This window comes from Diaporthe citri (genome assembly GCF_014595645.1).
Source record: "Diaporthe citri strain NFHF-8-4 chromosome Unknown scaffold_6, whole genome shotgun sequence".
In the NCBI taxonomy this organism is placed as follows: Eukaryota; Fungi; Ascomycota; class Sordariomycetes; order Diaporthales; family Diaporthaceae; genus Diaporthe; species Diaporthe citri.
Window position 1 is genome coordinate 2,907,717 of NW_025064851.1, and position 16,893 is coordinate 2,924,609.

The 16,893-nt window shown below is 56.9% G+C and overlaps 5 protein-coding genes across 5 annotated transcripts; 2 read left to right on the plus strand and 3 right to left on the minus strand.

Moving 5' to 3' along the window:
* Window positions 1–7,239: 7,239 nt before the first annotated feature.
* Window positions 7,240–8,316, minus strand: INS49_012794 (uncharacterized protein; the record flags this gene model as incomplete). Its single annotated transcript, XM_043173496.1, has 4 exons — window positions 7,240–7,367; window positions 7,455–7,772; window positions 7,850–8,110; window positions 8,184–8,316. 4 exons carry the CDS (start codon window positions 8,314–8,316, stop codon window positions 7,240–7,242), a joined length of 840 nt encoding a protein of 279 aa, XP_043022793.1.
* Window positions 8,317–10,579: 2,263 nt separating this feature from the next.
* INS49_012795 (uncharacterized protein) lies at window positions 10,580–12,470 on the minus strand (the record flags this gene model as incomplete). Its single annotated transcript, XM_043173497.1, has 2 exons — window positions 10,580–12,175; window positions 12,291–12,470. 2 exons carry the CDS (start codon window positions 12,468–12,470, stop codon window positions 10,580–10,582), a joined length of 1,776 nt encoding a protein of 591 aa, XP_043022794.1.
* A 683-nt stretch (window positions 12,471–13,153) lies between these two features.
* INS49_012796 (uncharacterized protein) lies at window positions 13,154–13,590 on the plus strand (the record flags this gene model as incomplete). Its single annotated transcript, XM_043173498.1, has 2 exons — window positions 13,154–13,259; window positions 13,328–13,590. 2 exons carry the CDS (start codon window positions 13,154–13,156, stop codon window positions 13,588–13,590), a joined length of 369 nt encoding a protein of 122 aa, XP_043022795.1.
* A 281-nt stretch (window positions 13,591–13,871) lies between these two features.
* INS49_012797 (uncharacterized protein) lies at window positions 13,872–15,217 on the minus strand (the record flags this gene model as incomplete). Its single annotated transcript, XM_043173499.1, has 4 exons — window positions 13,872–14,305; window positions 14,469–14,564; window positions 14,621–15,080; window positions 15,149–15,217. The coding sequence occupies 4 exons, from the start codon at window positions 15,215–15,217 to the stop codon at window positions 13,872–13,874; spliced, it is 1,059 nt and encodes a 352-aa protein (XP_043022796.1).
* Window positions 15,218–15,848: 631 nt separating this feature from the next.
* Window positions 15,849–16,673, plus strand: INS49_012798 (uncharacterized protein; the record flags this gene model as incomplete). Its single annotated transcript, XM_043173500.1, has 1 exon — window positions 15,849–16,673. The coding sequence occupies one exon, from the start codon at window positions 15,849–15,851 to the stop codon at window positions 16,671–16,673; it is 825 nt and encodes a 274-aa protein (XP_043022797.1).
* Between the last annotated feature and the right edge of the window lie 220 nt (window positions 16,674–16,893).

The following is a 16,893-nucleotide window of genomic DNA, read 5'->3' on the forward strand; positions in this document are numbered from 1 at the left end:
CCCAATGGCCAGAGCACACTCCAGTGCAAGGCTGCCTTGTTTTGTTTATTTCGTGCAACTATTCCCGTGGGAGCGTCTTGTGTTTGGGCCTTGAGGACCCTGAATCACCAGCGCACGTCCTCTGTGCTCTTCAGACGACTGTCTGTTCGTCTGCTATCACATTCATGCCTTGGCCGCACCACGACTCGTTATTTTTGGTGGCCCAGCTGTCCATGAGCTTCGGCGCGCCATGCGATTCGTTCCCAAGGCCTTCTCTGGAGCATCGAATCGGCTCTCGACCGGGGTTCAATCTGGCCAACTTGGTGCCAAGAGGAGTTGTCTGCGGGAGTGCCTCCCTCCTGCGACCGAAACATCTTGGATGATAGCAGGTCTGCCCGGGTACTGGCATCTGGGCACACCACACACAGTAGTGCTCAGGCGCTGGGCACCATTCCCTTTGCATCCAGGCTTGCATGGTCCATCGAGGTTGGGCGAGCTCAGAGTGGCACATGGTAGTAGCTACAGAGCAGGCAGTGCTGTGTAGATGTTGGCAATCGTCTGGTTGCGATATCCCAGCTCTGTCAAAGCCCGGAGTACCGACGACATGGCCCTCTTCGCTCGCCTTGCATGAAGCTTGGATCGCTCGTGGCTGCACTCCACCACGTCCTTGCGACATGAAACATGTAATGATATTCACCGCCGGTCTTCTCGACGAGCCCTGAGGGTCGAAGACAGCCCCATCAAGGTCTATCTTGCGAACATGGTCCAATGAGGCTGGGTCTTGGTCACGACCCGCACCACCTTGCGCGATGACGCTGGCCGCTGGGCCACAAGAAGTTCAACGGCAGTAGCCTTAAAAGTTCTGCGAGATTCCGCAACCACTGAATGCATGCCGCAACCCCCTCCTCGACCACTTCTGGAGGTGATGGTTCCTTAGTCAACGTCAACCTGCATTGCAACGGTGTTGGCGATCGAGCTGTCACGGGCTATGGAAGCCTTCTAGAAAGCCTGGCGCAAGGTTGATCCAGACTTTACAGTTCAGCGACCGACGATGCTGTCACCGGATCGACAGGCGTGTGGAGATTGCGTGCGTGTAGACAGTGCCATGGAAGACAGTGAAGCAGGCTAGACGAACTCTATTCTGGCTGGTGAAGGACACCGGCTCCCAGGCGGACGCACAAGGTGCAGGTGCTGCCGGCAGCACGGTGTGACGTGCAGTCAAAGCTGATTTCGTCGGAAACGAGCAAATTCGGAACACACCTCGGAACGGACGAGCATTTCCGTCCGTCTTGATCAACTCGGATGCAGAAGCGTCGACATCGGGTGGCAGGCCGCGACGAGAGGAGCATTGCAACGCAGATGAGACGGAGTTCCCTCTTCCTAGAGTTACTCCGCAAGTGCCCTATCGCTGGGCAGAGGCGTGCCCATGAACGTTGAGATCGTCGAGAGCTATTTACGTTCGACGATCGACGACCGCCAAGTAATGCGAGTAAACCTTATTATTCTTGTTCTCCTGGGCGGGCGGCAGGCAGAATTTGGCTCGACGAGTGCGAGGCTAACGGCATTGGGCAGGCAATGCACAGACAAGGAGACCTGGCAGCCCTGGACGGCGTTTGTCGGCCGTCCAACCTAATCTACCTCCCACCCGGGTCACCCAGGGCCCGCCAGGCCCCCAGGCGACCAGCCAGCCCACTCTGCCGTCCATCCGCCTGATCAACGTGGCCCATTGGGATAATCTCGCCGCTCGGAGCCGCGTTCGCCGAAATCTCGGAGCTATGTCACGGGGCCCCAGGGGCACACACGCACACCACACGGGTACTGTCGATGGAGCACAGCACAGTACCGCGCAGGAAGCGTGATGGGCACTGGGCTTGGGGCACTGCTCGCTCCATCCGTCGTGCGCCCTCGTCTGGGCCCAACTTCGGAAACTTCCGCCTTTTGGTTAGTTTGCGCCGGGCCCGTCCTGACACCTGGAAACCTAGGATCTGGGAGACAGGGAGACGGCCTGTCAGGGGCTGTCCATGCATGCTGCGTGCAGGCACTGGGGTGGAGCAGGCCACAACGCGGCACTTGAGCCCCACCCCGCCGGGCTTGTGGCCTGGAGGCGTGCGAAGTACGCGCAGTACCATGGCAACACAGGTACGTACATGGCTTCTGGAGAACTGGTCCGGTGGGAACACTGGACAGGGGCCGGGCTCCCATCCACCCCGCCTCAATCTCGTGGTTGATCGCCCTGGACGAGCTACGACCTCACGCCAACCACCTCCCGGAACCCGTCCCTGCGCCCATTGAAGAGCCCGGACAGCTGCGGTGTGGCCGGGATCCCACGCTCAGGAACATTGTCTGCGTTGTGCGAACGCGAGCCTGCACGTCCGGTGTTGCGATGCTAACATCAGGCTTGCTGCGAGATTGCGGATCCGGGACATTCTCGAAGCCTCATGGAGCGCACACTAACAGTACAACTGGGACTACTGCAGCACAGGAGCCCAGCTCAACGGTGCACGTCACGGTTCTGCCCCACACGGCGTGTGTCCCCACGTCCGCTGCCTGCTTCACGGGGTGTGGTGAAAGGAGCCTTACCGCACGTGTACCGTGTCCGCACGGTATCACAGTGACTTATGGGTCCCCATCACAAACAGCTGAAAGCCCACACTGTCTGAGCGACCCGATCCTTCCACTGTCACAGCGGCCCAGTCTCGCTTGCGCAAGTTTCGGCAAAACACTTTGCACCCCGCAAAATACGCTGCGCCTTCGCAGTCCATGCCCTGCAACGGCCGCCCGAGGACCGGACGCGCGTGGTGAAAATAGAAAAGCCCACCGCGCCTAAGGCGGTTAAAGCCAGACAGGCGACCAGCCCCCCTGCTCACGGAGTTGATATTATGTATCACTTGTCACTACTGCGGCGCGGCACCACTTTTGAATTAGGAAATCCCGACACTACGCTGGCCCGCAAAGCAAAAGACTGGGTTTCGAGTCCCACATGCCGAAACCTCGATCTGCCTTTTTCGAGGGGAACGTCAAAGCAGACCACCACCGCACCACACGCAGGGCGCACGCACGCCATGGGGCCTGCTCAGCCCGTCGAGGCATGATCGTTGCGACCAGGAGCCCAGCGGCACGGGAAACTTTGGACTGCTGCTCGGGGTACCTTCTATGCAGGTTTCTAGAAATCACAGGCTGGCAGGGTTTTGCTTGCGCGGGCTCGATAATACTCTCACGCCACTTTCATAATTAAATGCAGGTCCTGATACGGAAGCCGGCCTGCTTCCGGTGGGGCCTCTGGAATGCCTGTCACCATGCAGACGGGATGCTCGAGGCAGCGGCTGAGAGCCACTGAGAGAGCTCCAGGACCCAGCTCAGGGACCGGGACCCAGTGGGAGTGGTGTGCAGCTGCTCGAACCTTGTTCCCAAGCTCCCAAGCACGATGACGAAGCGGCAACGAGGAGGGGTCACCGCCCCCAGCTGCATTTTCTCGACTGTGCGCCTCTTGATCCTCTGCCCCAGAGCCTAACCGAGGCTTTACCGTCCGCGGCCTAGCACCCATGCAGTTAGTTATCTCGAGACCGTTGTTCAGATGGCGTTTTTCCCTCTGTTTTGCGCCCGACCATGGGAACAGACAGAATTCAATCCTCTTCCGAGTATTGCGCTGTCGGGCTCATACGATTCCAGCACCTGATACAGTCGTTCAGCATCTGCAGTATGATGTTCTCGCTGCGGATATCACGCATGACCTGTCTGTGACGACACTTCCCGCTTCTATCCACAAGGTTCTTAAACTCTAAATCCTCGATGCTTCCAGTTGGCTGGTAGGCCCGCGAACGGGTACCTCGAAGGAGTGTTCATCAAACCCCCTCCTTGGGCGACCCTCTTTGGCTTGTCCTGATTGCCTTGATTACCTGCAATTCTTTCCGCTCTCGGACGGCGTTCTGATGCGAGCCGCAATATAAGCAAAACTTTGATTTCTTTGCCCTCTGCACTCGCCCCATCCGGTTCTGCCTTGTCTGCGGGTATGGTGTGGTGGAGTGGTCCCCTGGGCCATTGTTTAAACTTTGCTATGACGGTGCCATGGAGATTCGGGAAAGAAGCTTCGGGGCACGTCAGCGGCGATTGCCTGGCGCACACATACACACACGCACACACGGCTGTGAGAGCAGAAAACTTTACGATGTGGCCAAACATGAAGAACTCTGTGAATTCTCATGGGCGAAACAATGAGGAAAAAAAAGGGGGTGCTGCCACTCGCCACCGGAACCGAAGCTTGGCCTGTCACACGCGCACTCCCACGGCCGAGCAGCGTGCAGCTTGCATGGCATGTCATCATCCCAAAGGCAAACGAACCACCCGGAGCTGAGGGATGGGAGGCCAAAAACGTTGACGATGTGACGATGGCAGTACGGGTTTCATCTTTTGGCTTTTTCCTTGTCGCCGCGCGCGCGGCAGGCAAACCCAGCCCACACCAGTGCGGCGCCGGCCCAAGGGTGATCCAAGGTCGCCATGCTCCCCGGGTAGTGTGCTGTGTGGTACCAGCAACACAACGCGCTTGGCCTCCTCGCAGCGTCGCTGCCCCCACCCCACGGTGAGGCGAGGAATGTGGCAGCACCACGCATCGGAACACCCCTCCCCAGATCTCGAATGATGGTATTAGGTCGGGCAGCTAAGGTGAAGGGACATGGTGAGCTAGCTGGGCCCGGAAAAGGGCACAGTAGGGTCGCAGCAACCTGCGTGTCTGTCTGTCTGCCCCTCGTCCCGTGGCAGGCAAGCCGCGAACCACAGGTGCCCAGCTTTCGTTGTTTGGCTGCGCTGGTGTTGTCCTGTGCTCTGCTTGCTTGTAATGCTCGAGGCCCCATCTCACCACCCGCCTAACCCCCATGTAATTTGACAAACTCAAATCGTCTGAACTGCGCCGCCCTCATGCCCTTGCTCGCCCCCCCCCCCCCCAGCCTCCTGCTCGGGGCTGGCCTGGCCTGGCCCTGGCCTGTCTGCCCCTCTACTATCTTTGTTCTTCTCTGCATTCAACAAGTGTGCTAAGTACCTAGTGTGTGTGTGTGTGTGGGATTGTCTGGACTGGCCCCTGCTGTGTCTGTCTGCCCATTTCTCCGCCCCCACCAGGGCGCATCCCATGTGACGACGATGCGCGGGCTGGCAGAGCTGCGATCTCAGCGCGTCAGAAGGGCCAGCGTTCCACTGCCAATGCCACGATTTCGGCCTCTCGGGGTTGGGGGTTTTGAGTGTGGTGCAGACGAGGTTGTGTTTTCTAACGGCTACGGATGTTAGCAAGGCGGCGGGTTACAACCAGCACTCCTTGTTTGAGTGCCTGCCGCCAAGCGATTCCTGTTGTGAAATCCGTCTCCTTGGATTGGACACCCGGCCACCCCTCCTCCTCAGTTTTCTTTCCTCTCTTGTAACAATGGCAATGCTCTATTCCCTCATGTGCCGTGGTTTTTCCATTGTTGGCCCCCATTTCCGGCTCTGCAATCTTCCATGAAGCACGCCAGCGGAGTTGCGGAGTTACCAATGGCCGACGTTTGAGAATTGTCTTAGTGGGATGAACCAGAGCGTATGTACATGTGTGTGTGTGTATTGCAATAATTTGTAATTTCCGCTAGAGATTCAAATATAGACAGTACTGAAAACGCGGCTAAGGTGGAGCTATAGGATCATCCCGCTCCCCAATGCCGTGCGCAAGGTATCTAAGATGCTGTGCCAACTTTGGTGTGGTTTATAAAAAGGTTGAAAACAAGAAAACAAAAAAGGCAATGCGCGAAACGTTCCCAATTTAGACCAGCCTTCGCCCTAGACCATCAACTCGTACAACAAGCAAGAATCGTAAAACCAGAATGCCCTAGTGCACCTCCCCTCCTGCCCTTTTCCAATGCTGTGCCGCATAAAAGCGAGTTTGGAAGATAAGATGAATGTTGTCTGTTGTTGTTCAAGGCGCCCACATCAACCCCCTGTTCCAAAACTCCTCCGCATGAAAAAAAAAAAAAAAGGAATAGAACGAAAAACAAGAATCAAAAGGTAAAAGTGTCCAATCCTAGCATAAAATCCACCTGCCTTGGTATCTTGCTTGCTTCCCATCCAAATTGCCGGCCCATTTTATGCTTGCTCCGGCACGCCAAGGTGTTAGATTTCCCAGTGCCTCATGCTTGTTGTGTGTCTGAATGCGGTGTGGAGGTGTGTGCGTGCGTATGCTTGCGGGAGTGCGTGAGATAGAGATGATTTCGAAGTGGTAGCGTCTGTGTGCGAAGTGTGTGACCCCTGCCCGCTGTCGCTGCCGCGGAGGCAGACCACACTAGCCCCAGAACAACAACACTGCTGCTTAGTTTGAAACGGGGCCGTGGTGGGATGCCCCGTGGGTCGGGCGACGATGGGAGGCGGCTGGATAGAAGCTCGGACACACGTGATCGACTCGGACACCGCTCATGAGAGGAGTTGAATGCTGCTGAGAGGTCTCGACCCGGGACTCATGTTCGAGACCGGCTCTGCCCTGACTGAATCGATCACTGTTCGTTGAGCCTTCCTCTTCGGGATTAGGAAGAAGTCGCCTCGTGCCACGGAATGTTCGAAGAAGTTTCTTCGAATATTCTGCGCAGGCTTCTATGCGGCCCAGGGTAGCATGGCCACCTGGCTAATAGCGTGCTCCTGACTCGAGGTGCTGAGGGAGCCCGAGTCGGTGATCGCTCGGGGAGGCGAGATGGAGAGGTCGAGGTTGCATGTGTTGACGAGGGGTAGCTTGGAGAGGTGAAGGAAAGGAGGGGGAGGAGGTATCCGAGCGGCAGAGACAGGGAAGAGAGGTCGTCGAGGAGGCTGGTGGCCAGGTTCCCAATTGACAAGGTGACGTAGAAGTCAGATGGAATAGAGTTTGTTGTTATCTGTCAGGTTTGACGTCGAAAGATGCCCGCAGGCAAGAGCAGGCTCGCGCAGGCGGGGCCCAAGAGAACTTTCTGCTGCTGCAGTGTCGTTGCTGTTGCGTCCCCCCCTCGAGGTTTGCCATCTGGGCTGGTCGCCACAGTCGAGAGAGAGGCCAAATAAGGTTTGACAAGGGGTGTGTTGGTTTCCCGAAAGGTGCATCTCCTCACATGCGGCCTTCTCTCCGACAGCGCCTAGTCTCCAAATCGCCATCAAAACGCACCTTCGCTACTTGTCAGTGTCCTGCATGCCAGCGGTGTGATCGACATGGCAGGCTTCTGGAACGCGTCCCCGTTGGTGGTCGTATTTTCGTGGCTGTCGTATGCGTTCAGATGTCACTCCTCTAAGCCCTCACAACGAAGGTGATTGCGGGTAGTAAACACCGTACATGTTGTTCCATTGCTGGTGTTGGTGATGGTGCATCGGGTAAGACTGGGGCAGGGAAACGTGGTTTGAAGCTGGTCTGTGGAAACCGTGATCTGTATAACGTGTCAGTACGGGACCCGCAGTTCGCTGTGACAGGGGGGGCGGGCAATTGTAGGGCTGTGTGATTGAGTCGTTCTTACCTGAGTCGACGCCATCCTCATACTCCACATCATTGTGGTACGGTGCGCTGGTGGGAGCCACGGGAACTCCATCCATCAGGGGAGCCGGCACGCTCGTGGGCATGTACCCATAATCCTCAATGGGTCCCGATGACGAGGGGCTCGAAACGGTCGAAGGCACAGTGACTGGAATGGAAGCTGCCCACGGCTCGGTTGGCTCAGGCGTTGGAATGTGAGAATAACCATATCCATCTGGCGACGCCCTGATCGAGTGGCCATAAGACGAAGACCGGCTTGGGATGCCAGAGCTAGGCATTGACGGAAGTCCTTGCTCATAGACTAAAGTTGTGGTTAGCAGCGCACTTTACTGGATTTGGTCTCGCAAGGCAATGGTAGGGCTATTTCGCGTCTCTCACCAGAATTTGGGTACGGGTCAGTGTGTGGGATTCCCATACTCTCCCTCAGTCGCTTGAGCTCGGTCTCGAGGGCCTTGTTCCTCTTGATCAGGTCCTGCACCGTGTCGTCTCGGTTGTGCTTGCCCTTGAGGTCCTCTAGCTCCCGCTCGAGGCGCTCGATGTGCTCCTTTGTCCTCGCCCTGATGGCACGCTGCGCCTCACGGTCATTCGCCCTCTTACGAGCAAGCTGTGAGGGTGTCAAGGTAGACACGCTTCGTGTTCCTGGTGGTGCCGTTGAGTCAGTCAGTCCACTCTCTCCGCTTCACTCGTCAGGTACGGATGGGTCCTCTCTTACCCTTCCGCTTGGTGGTCTTGGGCGGCTCCGCGGATGTCTGGCGCGCCGCGTCTTCCTTCATGGTCATATTGGTATTGATGGGTGCTGGGACTGGTGCTGAGCTTCGAACGTGAGATGTCGTTGCGTAAGCCATTGGAGCTGTAGAGTAGAGGGACAGAAGAATGCACAAAGAGGATGATTCGACCTAAGCTATATCTCGTCGAGGTCCACAAGGCCCCGTTACGGGACCCCTTGGGCCTTATATTACCTTACTATGATTTGCACGAGTGCCCTTCGAAGTGGTAGACCGCCCCCCCGGCCGGCAAAGGAACATGGCATCAATGTACCGCAGTATTTGCAGGGTACAAGGGAGCAATGGCCTGTTCCCTGAGATGTCCAGGGATCGCTAGACAGGCCCAGCAAGTTGGGAGCACAGGCAAAGAGGGAGCGGTCGAGCTAGGACGGATCGAGAACAACATACAGATCCCTCTGTCCCAGAGAGACGGGGCGTGGAGAACCAGGGAGGGGTGTGTCCAGAGGCCATGGTCCAGGGCCGTGACCGCTAGAGGGAGGTGGGCAGAGGCTAGGAGGGGCAGAGGTCCGGGGGAGCAGCAGGAGCTCTCTGTGGCTCTGCGCCTCTGGCACGCTGAGACTTTTTGGCATTCCCCACGCCTCGTCGTATTTCTCTCGGGCATCTGCGCAAGCCTCTCGAGACCTCAGTCGCAAGCTGCCAGTGCAGCGGATCCCGGCTGGTGACGGAAGGGAAGGTGGCCCCATGAGGGCTGGGGAGACCCAGTGAGTGCGTAAAGACACCCAATGGTGAAGGGATCAGCTTGGCAGTCTCCGGGCCCTGGGCAAATTAAACTTTCGGGCTATTCCAAATTTATGTTAGACCCGACCCGACTTCTTGATTACCCTGCGGGCTCCAGTGCCAGGGAGCACCACAGTATGGCTGGTCAGTGCCCTGTGACAGTCGCTTTCGTCAAAGATTCCCGCAGGTGGGAGGAGTGGGGAGGAAGGCAGGGGCAGGAGGGAGGAGACACGTCCCAGCTGTGACGAAGCGGATCCGCTGTACAAGCCTTTTCGAGCTCATGTCGTCGGAAACAGACTGTACGGGTGTCTTCGTCCAGTCCTAACGCAACGGGCTGGCCGTTGCCCCCTGATGTCCCCTGGGCCCTGCTTCTTGCGCGTCTCAAAATGGGACTGTAAACCCACAGTGAGGGGCTGCTAGACACTGCCCGCTTCTGTCTTTAGACGATGCCAACCATTCCGACTATGATTACTTTGCCGCCGCCCCGAGACGATGTCACAATGCAGTGGAAGGGGTTGGAAGGAAGATTCATCAGTCTTCGGCGTCGACACGTGTGACTGTCCCGTCACTGTTCCGTCGTCTTGATGGCATAATCGCTTGGGAAAAGTCTGGTGGAAGTGGCGTCCGGCAGGTAGGCCGAAAAGGCGGCGAGTTCTTCTAGTCACAATAGCGCAGACGCGAGATCGGCTCGACTCCAACAAAGAATGTCTCCGGCAGACAAGCCGCCGGTGCCAAAGGATCACCGTTCCCATCGACCGGGCAGGCAAACCGCCCCCCTCCGCCGTCCTTCATGATCTCTTCAATAAAGCAGTTTGAGATAACCCAATCCGTCTACTTCGTTAGAACGATGTAACGATCTAAGCCCGGCAGGCATGCGCCTCAGGTGGCCTGGTCACCTGGGATCGATGCAGAGCAGACCAAAATTCGAACTGCAGCTGGCAAGTTTCGTTCCAATATTCGGCGGCTCGGGGTGATATTACTGCTTGTCCCGAATTTGTGGAACGGTGTTGTGCTATTATCGTCTCCAGATGATCATTCATTTCCTGTCGCTTGTCGGGACCCATGGGCAGGTTTCAGCCGCCCAGAGGTGTGGGAGCTGGCACGTGGACCTTGAATGCTGCATACCGAGATCGCAGGAGTCGAGCTGAGGAGGGCTGATATGAGCTTATTACAGGGCTGGTCCCATTGACACGCAGTGTGAGGTAATGCGCGCGTTATGAAACAAGATGCGCTTGGAATTGCAGCTTGACGAAAGTTTATTCTGATTTTCCTGCATAGATAGACCTGGGCGAGCAGCAGTTCGTACTGTGCAAGAGGTATTATTGTCATGGATACGACAAGGCGGAGACCCGTCGGAAGTTGGTGGCCATGGCACCCTTCAGCTCCGCAGGAGGCGCGCGCGGCCCTGGGCCTCAAGTTGGCCTTTGCGTAGGGCTCAATGGCGTCTGCTTAGCGCCGCGTCTCTCTTGGTCAACACCAAGCCCCTTTTTCAGTAGCGGCCCGCAAGATTGGTTTTGATGTACCGCGCTCCCCGGATAACCCGCCCACACACCGGTCGAATTGATCGTGGCATTGCATGAACGCAATGAGATCAAGGTGTCGACGTTCACGGGATCTCGGTGTCCGCCTGTCCAACTATCTCCGGATTCGAGTCCTTCACTGCTGAGACAAGGGCCTCCATACCACCAACTTCTGTCGGCCCACTGTAACCCTCTGGTGGAAGTGCCCACGAAGGCAGGGGACTCACGTACTTCCAAGCGCCGTCCTTGTCTTCGTACCGCAGGCTGTGCAGCCACAGCGTAAGCTCGTGGTGGCCCGGGTCCGTGTAGAGGGGTGTCTGGCAGACGTCGCAGATCTCTCCAGACATCTTCTCCGCCCTGCGCTTTTCATAGTCGTCGATCATCTCGTCGTAGTATGCGACAGCTTCTGCCACATCCTCCTTACCCATCCGAGATAGCCGGCTGACGATATCTTCGTCGCTGTTGAGGCTGGCATCGAAATCGTTGCAGCCAAGATCGAACCCCCAGACCTTCTGGTTCGCATAAATTGGGTCGTTCTCAATGGGATAGCCCAGGAACTGCAGGTGAACCCGCAGCTGGTGGGTGCGGCCCGTCACGGGCATACATCGAACGATGGAATATCCCTTCTTCCTTGCCGGTGGCTGCCCATGTCCCGCAGACTGGTCTGCCTTGCCGATGGGGGCGGGGACCTCCTCACAGGGCGGATAGTATGCCAAGCGTTTGAAAACGGTACGGGCGTGTTTCCCGTTGGCCCTGACACGATTCAGGCCCAGCTTAGGCGAGATTGCGAGAATGGGTTGGTTGCAGACGACCTCTCCGTCAGGGAATTCGCCAATCACACGAGCTATGTACTCCTTGCGCACTGTCCGTGCCGCGATCTGGTTGCCCAGCTTGACGGCGGCCTGGGGTTTCTTCGCGACGAACATGATGCCGCTTGTCAGCCTGTCCAGCCGGTTGCACGGATATGCCAGCCAGTCGCGGCCCCTCTCGGACTTCATAATCTCGGTGATGGAGTTGAAGTTGTAGCGGCCGGAGGGGTGGACAGGAACGCCAGAAGGTTTGTTGAGCACGATCATGTCATCGTCCTCGTGTAGGATTGCGATGGGGTCGGCGGTGACTGGAGGTTCGTGTCGGTGAAGAGTGTGCGTGATGCAGTCTCCATTCTTGAGGACGTAATGAGGGCCCACCGCTTTGTTGTTCACTGCCACTTCCCCACCCTCCATGGCCCGCCTGTAGTAGGCGAGTGGGCGGTCCCTGAACTCAGACTCGAAAATTTCGATGAGTTCCCTCTGGCGCCAGCGCTCCTTGCACCAGGTGGAGTATGTGAAGTGGTAGGGCTTCACTCGACGGAGGCCGTCTTCGAAGTAGTATGGGCGAGGCCACGGGTCGGCGTGCGTGGCGCTGGCAGCAGGCGATTTGTGCTTCTGCTTCTGCCTCACCCGACCTTTCTTCGGGGTCGCCGCTGGAGCTGAGGGCTGGGCACCTGGCTCATTCCCATCGACGGGTGCTCCATTGTCGGTTTTCGGGGGGGCGTCTGGGGAGTTGATCGATCCTCTGCCGGCAGCCTCGTCTGCCTGCATGACGTTCACAGGTATCGGGGTCGTCACGGCCCGTTGGACGCGCACAAGGTACTGCGCGAGGAGCCGGTTCGGAGTCGCCAGGTTTGCCGTCCGTAGGGCAGCCTGGAAGCGCCGCAGAGAGCCGAGGAAGGACGGGATAGTCAACAACGCCGCAAGACGGCAGGACCAATTTAACGTACTGCGTCAGTGACGGGAGAAATGAAGGTGGCGGACTGACACTCAGTCTGGGCTGGAGTATCGACGTCGATGTCTCGTCAACTTTTGGGCGGTCAGGGGCGAGTGGCGGCAGAATCCCTGGGCTTAGCGCGGCGGCTGACAAAGCCTCAGCCTCGGCTGTTGAGGGGGGCGAACTGGCAGAGACGGGACGATACTGCCGGGAGATCAACAACTTCCCCATCGCGCCCTGATGATGAAGTTGGACCCCAACATACGCTATATTGGCGTCAGATCTGGGCCTGCAGGGTATGGGGGAGATCTCCTCTCAAGGCTGATTTAAAGTCAAGTGTCAAACTCGATCGTTCATGCACGACGCCTCGGCACATCTGCTCGTCCCCTTACCCAGAGACCCACGAGGGCGCGAGGATCCGTACGTACGTACTTTTAAGTCCCACGGCATGAGTCGCCAGCCTTGTCCCTCGCGCAATCCCCGGCCTATTTCCCGCCTTCACCCTTCCCAGAACGGGTCATCAGCTCGTCGACAGTGACTCAGGGCTCCCAGATCTGGCAGCCGAGCAGCCGACCCTCCGAACAAGCTTGAATAAGCCTCCCAGCGCGAGCTCGCTGTCCCTGACTTGGTGCCCAGGTATATAAAAGACGCGGACGACCCAGCCGCCAGTCGCGGGGCCCCAGCTCCTCTTGACGCCAGCGACAGTCAGACCCGCGATCGGCCATGTCCAGCTTCGACGCGAGCCTCAGGACCCGCCGCCGTTGTGACTACTACTTCACTCTGGAGTACCGCACCAGGTGGTCGGACAATGACCAGTAAATACTAGACTCCTGGGCTGAAAGCCCTTGCGCGTTGCCACACAAGCAGCTTGCACGGCTAAGCAGGCTAACCTCCTCTCTACAAGATATTCACACATGAATAATTCTGTCTACAATTTTCTGTACGATTCGGTGGTGAATACCTACCTCATCCAGCATTGTGGCCTGCGTCCAAAAGATGGGGACCAGTATGGACTAGTTGGTAAGGCAGTCCACCGTCAACAGCGCCAGCAGCTGTCGAGTCCCGTCTGCGTATTAATCTCCATCCAGTTCACTCTCATAACGACTACTTCAGCTCCATCGCCTTCCCAGCGGTCGCGGAGCTAGCCCTCCGCGTCAACAAGCTCGGCAAGTCGTCAGTAACCTATGAGGTCGCGCTATTCGAGCAGGGTTGTGATGATGTGAAGAGCGTTGGCGAGTTCGTCCATGTGTTTGTCGATCGTGCTACAGGGCGGCCAAACGCCAACGGAATGGACAATACGATGAGACGAGGTCTGGAACGTATCCTTGTCGGAGAACGAGCCAAGCTTTGATGGACGCCAGGACGAAATTCGCCTCCCGCCTAGGGGCACATAGCGCCTCGTGCGCGCTGCACCTGTCTACGGATCCCACGCGTCTTATGGTTCCGGCTCTTTCCCATCACGATCAGCTCATGACGGCAACCACTTTCTACCAATACGCCGGGGGTGACTGCTTGGGAGGAGGGGCACGGAAGGGCAACTTTGAAGGTATCGATCGCTAGCATCTTGTTGCTGGGCCTAATTCTGGCCCAGTACACTTCGGGCTACACGTGGGAGCTCAAGCTCAAGTCTGTCTACTGAAGCTCCAGCTTCCTCGGAGCACCATTATCCTCGGCACTTCTCAGCATGGATTCCAGGAGCTCCAGATCGCCCAAGGTTATCTCAGGCGTTAGCAGTGGATTTTCCTTGCCTTCCGCAATTGCAGCGCCCCAAGCCTGGACCTCCTCTGTCACCCCAGAACCAACAGTGAATGGGAAGTCTTTCTCGACCTTTCGACCATCCTTATGGAGAATCCAGCCCGCGTCGCCCTCAATGGTAACGCTGCCATTCTCGCAAGCAACAGTGTACTCAGTCGCCTTCATAGTTGTTCCCCAGCTGCAGGTGAAGCTACCCACTGCTCCAGACTTGGTCTTGATGACGGCTGAGAGCGTGTCCACTGGCGCAAGGTGTTGCTGGGCAAGGGATGAGTAGCCGATGACTGTTTGGGGCTGATCTTGGCCGAGGAACACTACAGCGTTCAGAAGTCAGCGATCTTCGGGACTTAGTCCAAGGTCAATCCAGATGGGTGCTGGAATGGGGCCACTACCAGCCCACGGGCCATCTCAGGTGCTGCGACCCATCAGGGCACAGGTAGCGGAGTAAGACAGTCACAACGCCTTGAGACTACTTACTACGGACGGCTGCAGTCGAGTGAACGCCGCCATCGAGAATGAACCCATAGTTATGGGTTGGGTTCTTTCGCCACGCAGTGTTAAAATATTTGTTGTCTGTAATTCGTCAGTCTCATATCCATGGCTCCGGTGTTTTGTGTGTGTGCGCGCACCTTGACTGCACAGCTGGAACACTCTGAAATTAAAGCCAATCACCTTGCCCAACGTCCGCGCCTGCTCGGCGGCCCAGACATATTTGGGCAAAAACCGGAATTGCTCGGCCACTGCCCAGGTAACCTTCTTCTCCGCGGCAGTTTCTCTATACCAGGAGATCAACTTCTTGGCCGATTCTACGTCGGGCCCGACCGGCTTCTCGGCCAGCACGTGCTTGCCGGCCTTGAGGGCGGCCTCGATAAACTCGGGCTGATTTCGAATCGGGAGCGCAATGATCACGCCGACGATATCGGAACGCGAGAGGACGTCCTTGAAGGATTTCCCCGGGCCAGAATCCTCCGAGTAGAGGTCGACAGCGCCGTGCGAGGCTGGCAGCAGCTCCGAGGTCTCCTTGGCAGACTTGACCGAGCGGGAATAGATGGCCTTCAGCGACAGCAGAGGCGTGGCTAGTACAGCGGGCTGGATCTCTGGGTCAGCATCTCACTCAGCCATTTGTGGGGCCAAAAGTGGCATTGAGAGGCACAAACCAGATGCTGTTCCTTCACAAATATACCTCCACCAATGATGGCGATTGGGGCAGGTGTTGGGGTCGACATGGTGAATGAAGCGATACTTGATGGGGGGGGGGAGGGAATTCGAGGGTCTATCTGTCTAAGCAGCTTGATTGCTGCTCAATTGTGTGATTTCCAGACTATCGCATGTGGTTTCTCAGGCAGGGAGGGGTCAGAGGGCTCGTCAGGTGAGACAGGTAACACGGAACGACGCATTCCAGAAATGAATCACCCCAGCATTTTTGGATATGGGGCTGGCTGGATGTCAATGGCAGGCTAACGTCAATGGCCCCTCATCCTGCAACTTCCTTTGGAGGCGGGGTTCCGCGTAAAGCATGGCTCCGCTCTCCTCCATCAACATGTCACTGACAATGACCAGGCTGATTCCAGCGGAGCATCGAAATGACAGTGTTTTTATTCAGTCTTCCGAGCAGTCAATTCAATGAGCATCAACCAGTATGATATCTCAAATCGCACAGATGTTGTAGAAGTTTGGTACAGAGCGCCTACGCCTCAAGCTCTCTGCCAAAGGCGCCTCAGGCGTCCGATGTCGCTGGTGCGTCATCCTCGAGATACCTTTAATACCGTTTGTCTCCAAGATCATTGCCGCCCGACACGTCAAACCCCACCTCTTCAACATCATCGCCAGCCATTGAATGGCACACGACTTGGCAAAATGGGCGCATTCTACGAAACCATTCCCCAGTCACTCTTCAAATGGATCCTCGAGCAGCGCATGTTCTGGGTCAGCACCGCGCCGCTGTCGGCATCGGGTCATGTTAATATCTCACCTAAAGGCGGTGACTACTTTGGAGTGCTCGACGAGCGGACCTTTTGGTACATGGACTTGACCGGTTCAGGGTCAGAAACAATCGCTCACTTGTACGAGCCTGGCAACGGCCGCATCACGGTGATGTTCAATGCTTTCGAGGGACCAGCACGCATACTGCGGATTTTTGGCCACGGACGCGTCCTCGAGAGCGGAACCAGTGCCTTTGATGAGTTCGCCAAGAAGAATGATGTGAAGACGATCCCAGGGTCCAGAGCGATCGTGCTTGTGGACGTTCACCAGGTTGGCACGTCCTGCGGGTTTTCAGTGCCCTTCTATGAGTACAAGGAGCACAGGAAGACTCTCAATGAACATTTTGAACGGAAGGATGAGAGGTTCAAGCAGGGTAATGAGAAGGAGAGCATGCCTAAATACTGGGCTTTGAAGAACTCTTGGAGCATGGATGGCCTCCCGGCACTTCACATCGCGCAGAAGACACGAAAAGAGGACAACATCGAGCCCCTGAAGAAGATGGTCGGTCCTTTGGCACCCACACATTATCAGAATGCCCACCGTTACGGGCTCGAACACCTGCTCCTGGCCGCATTCGTCACGGCCATCATCACCGCCTTGATAACGACGTGTGGAGTCGACACAGCCCGTGCTATTGCAACCAGGATACCAGCTGATGCCAGCCGAATGGTTCAAGCGCCACTGCGGACGATGATCTAGGCTGCATATGAATGGGTGATATGAAACATGAAGAGGTACCATGATCAGGCCTGCTCTACATAATCGAGTGTGCTTTCAGATGCGCCCAAGCCTGTGCTGACAACATCCATATCTGTCAGCAGTTGGGTATGTCTGCGGCCACGCAGAACCCAATAAAGGGTTCGTGCATGATTATAGGTGTCGTTGGATAGGTAATATTGGTAATTTGTATCGGAAGAAT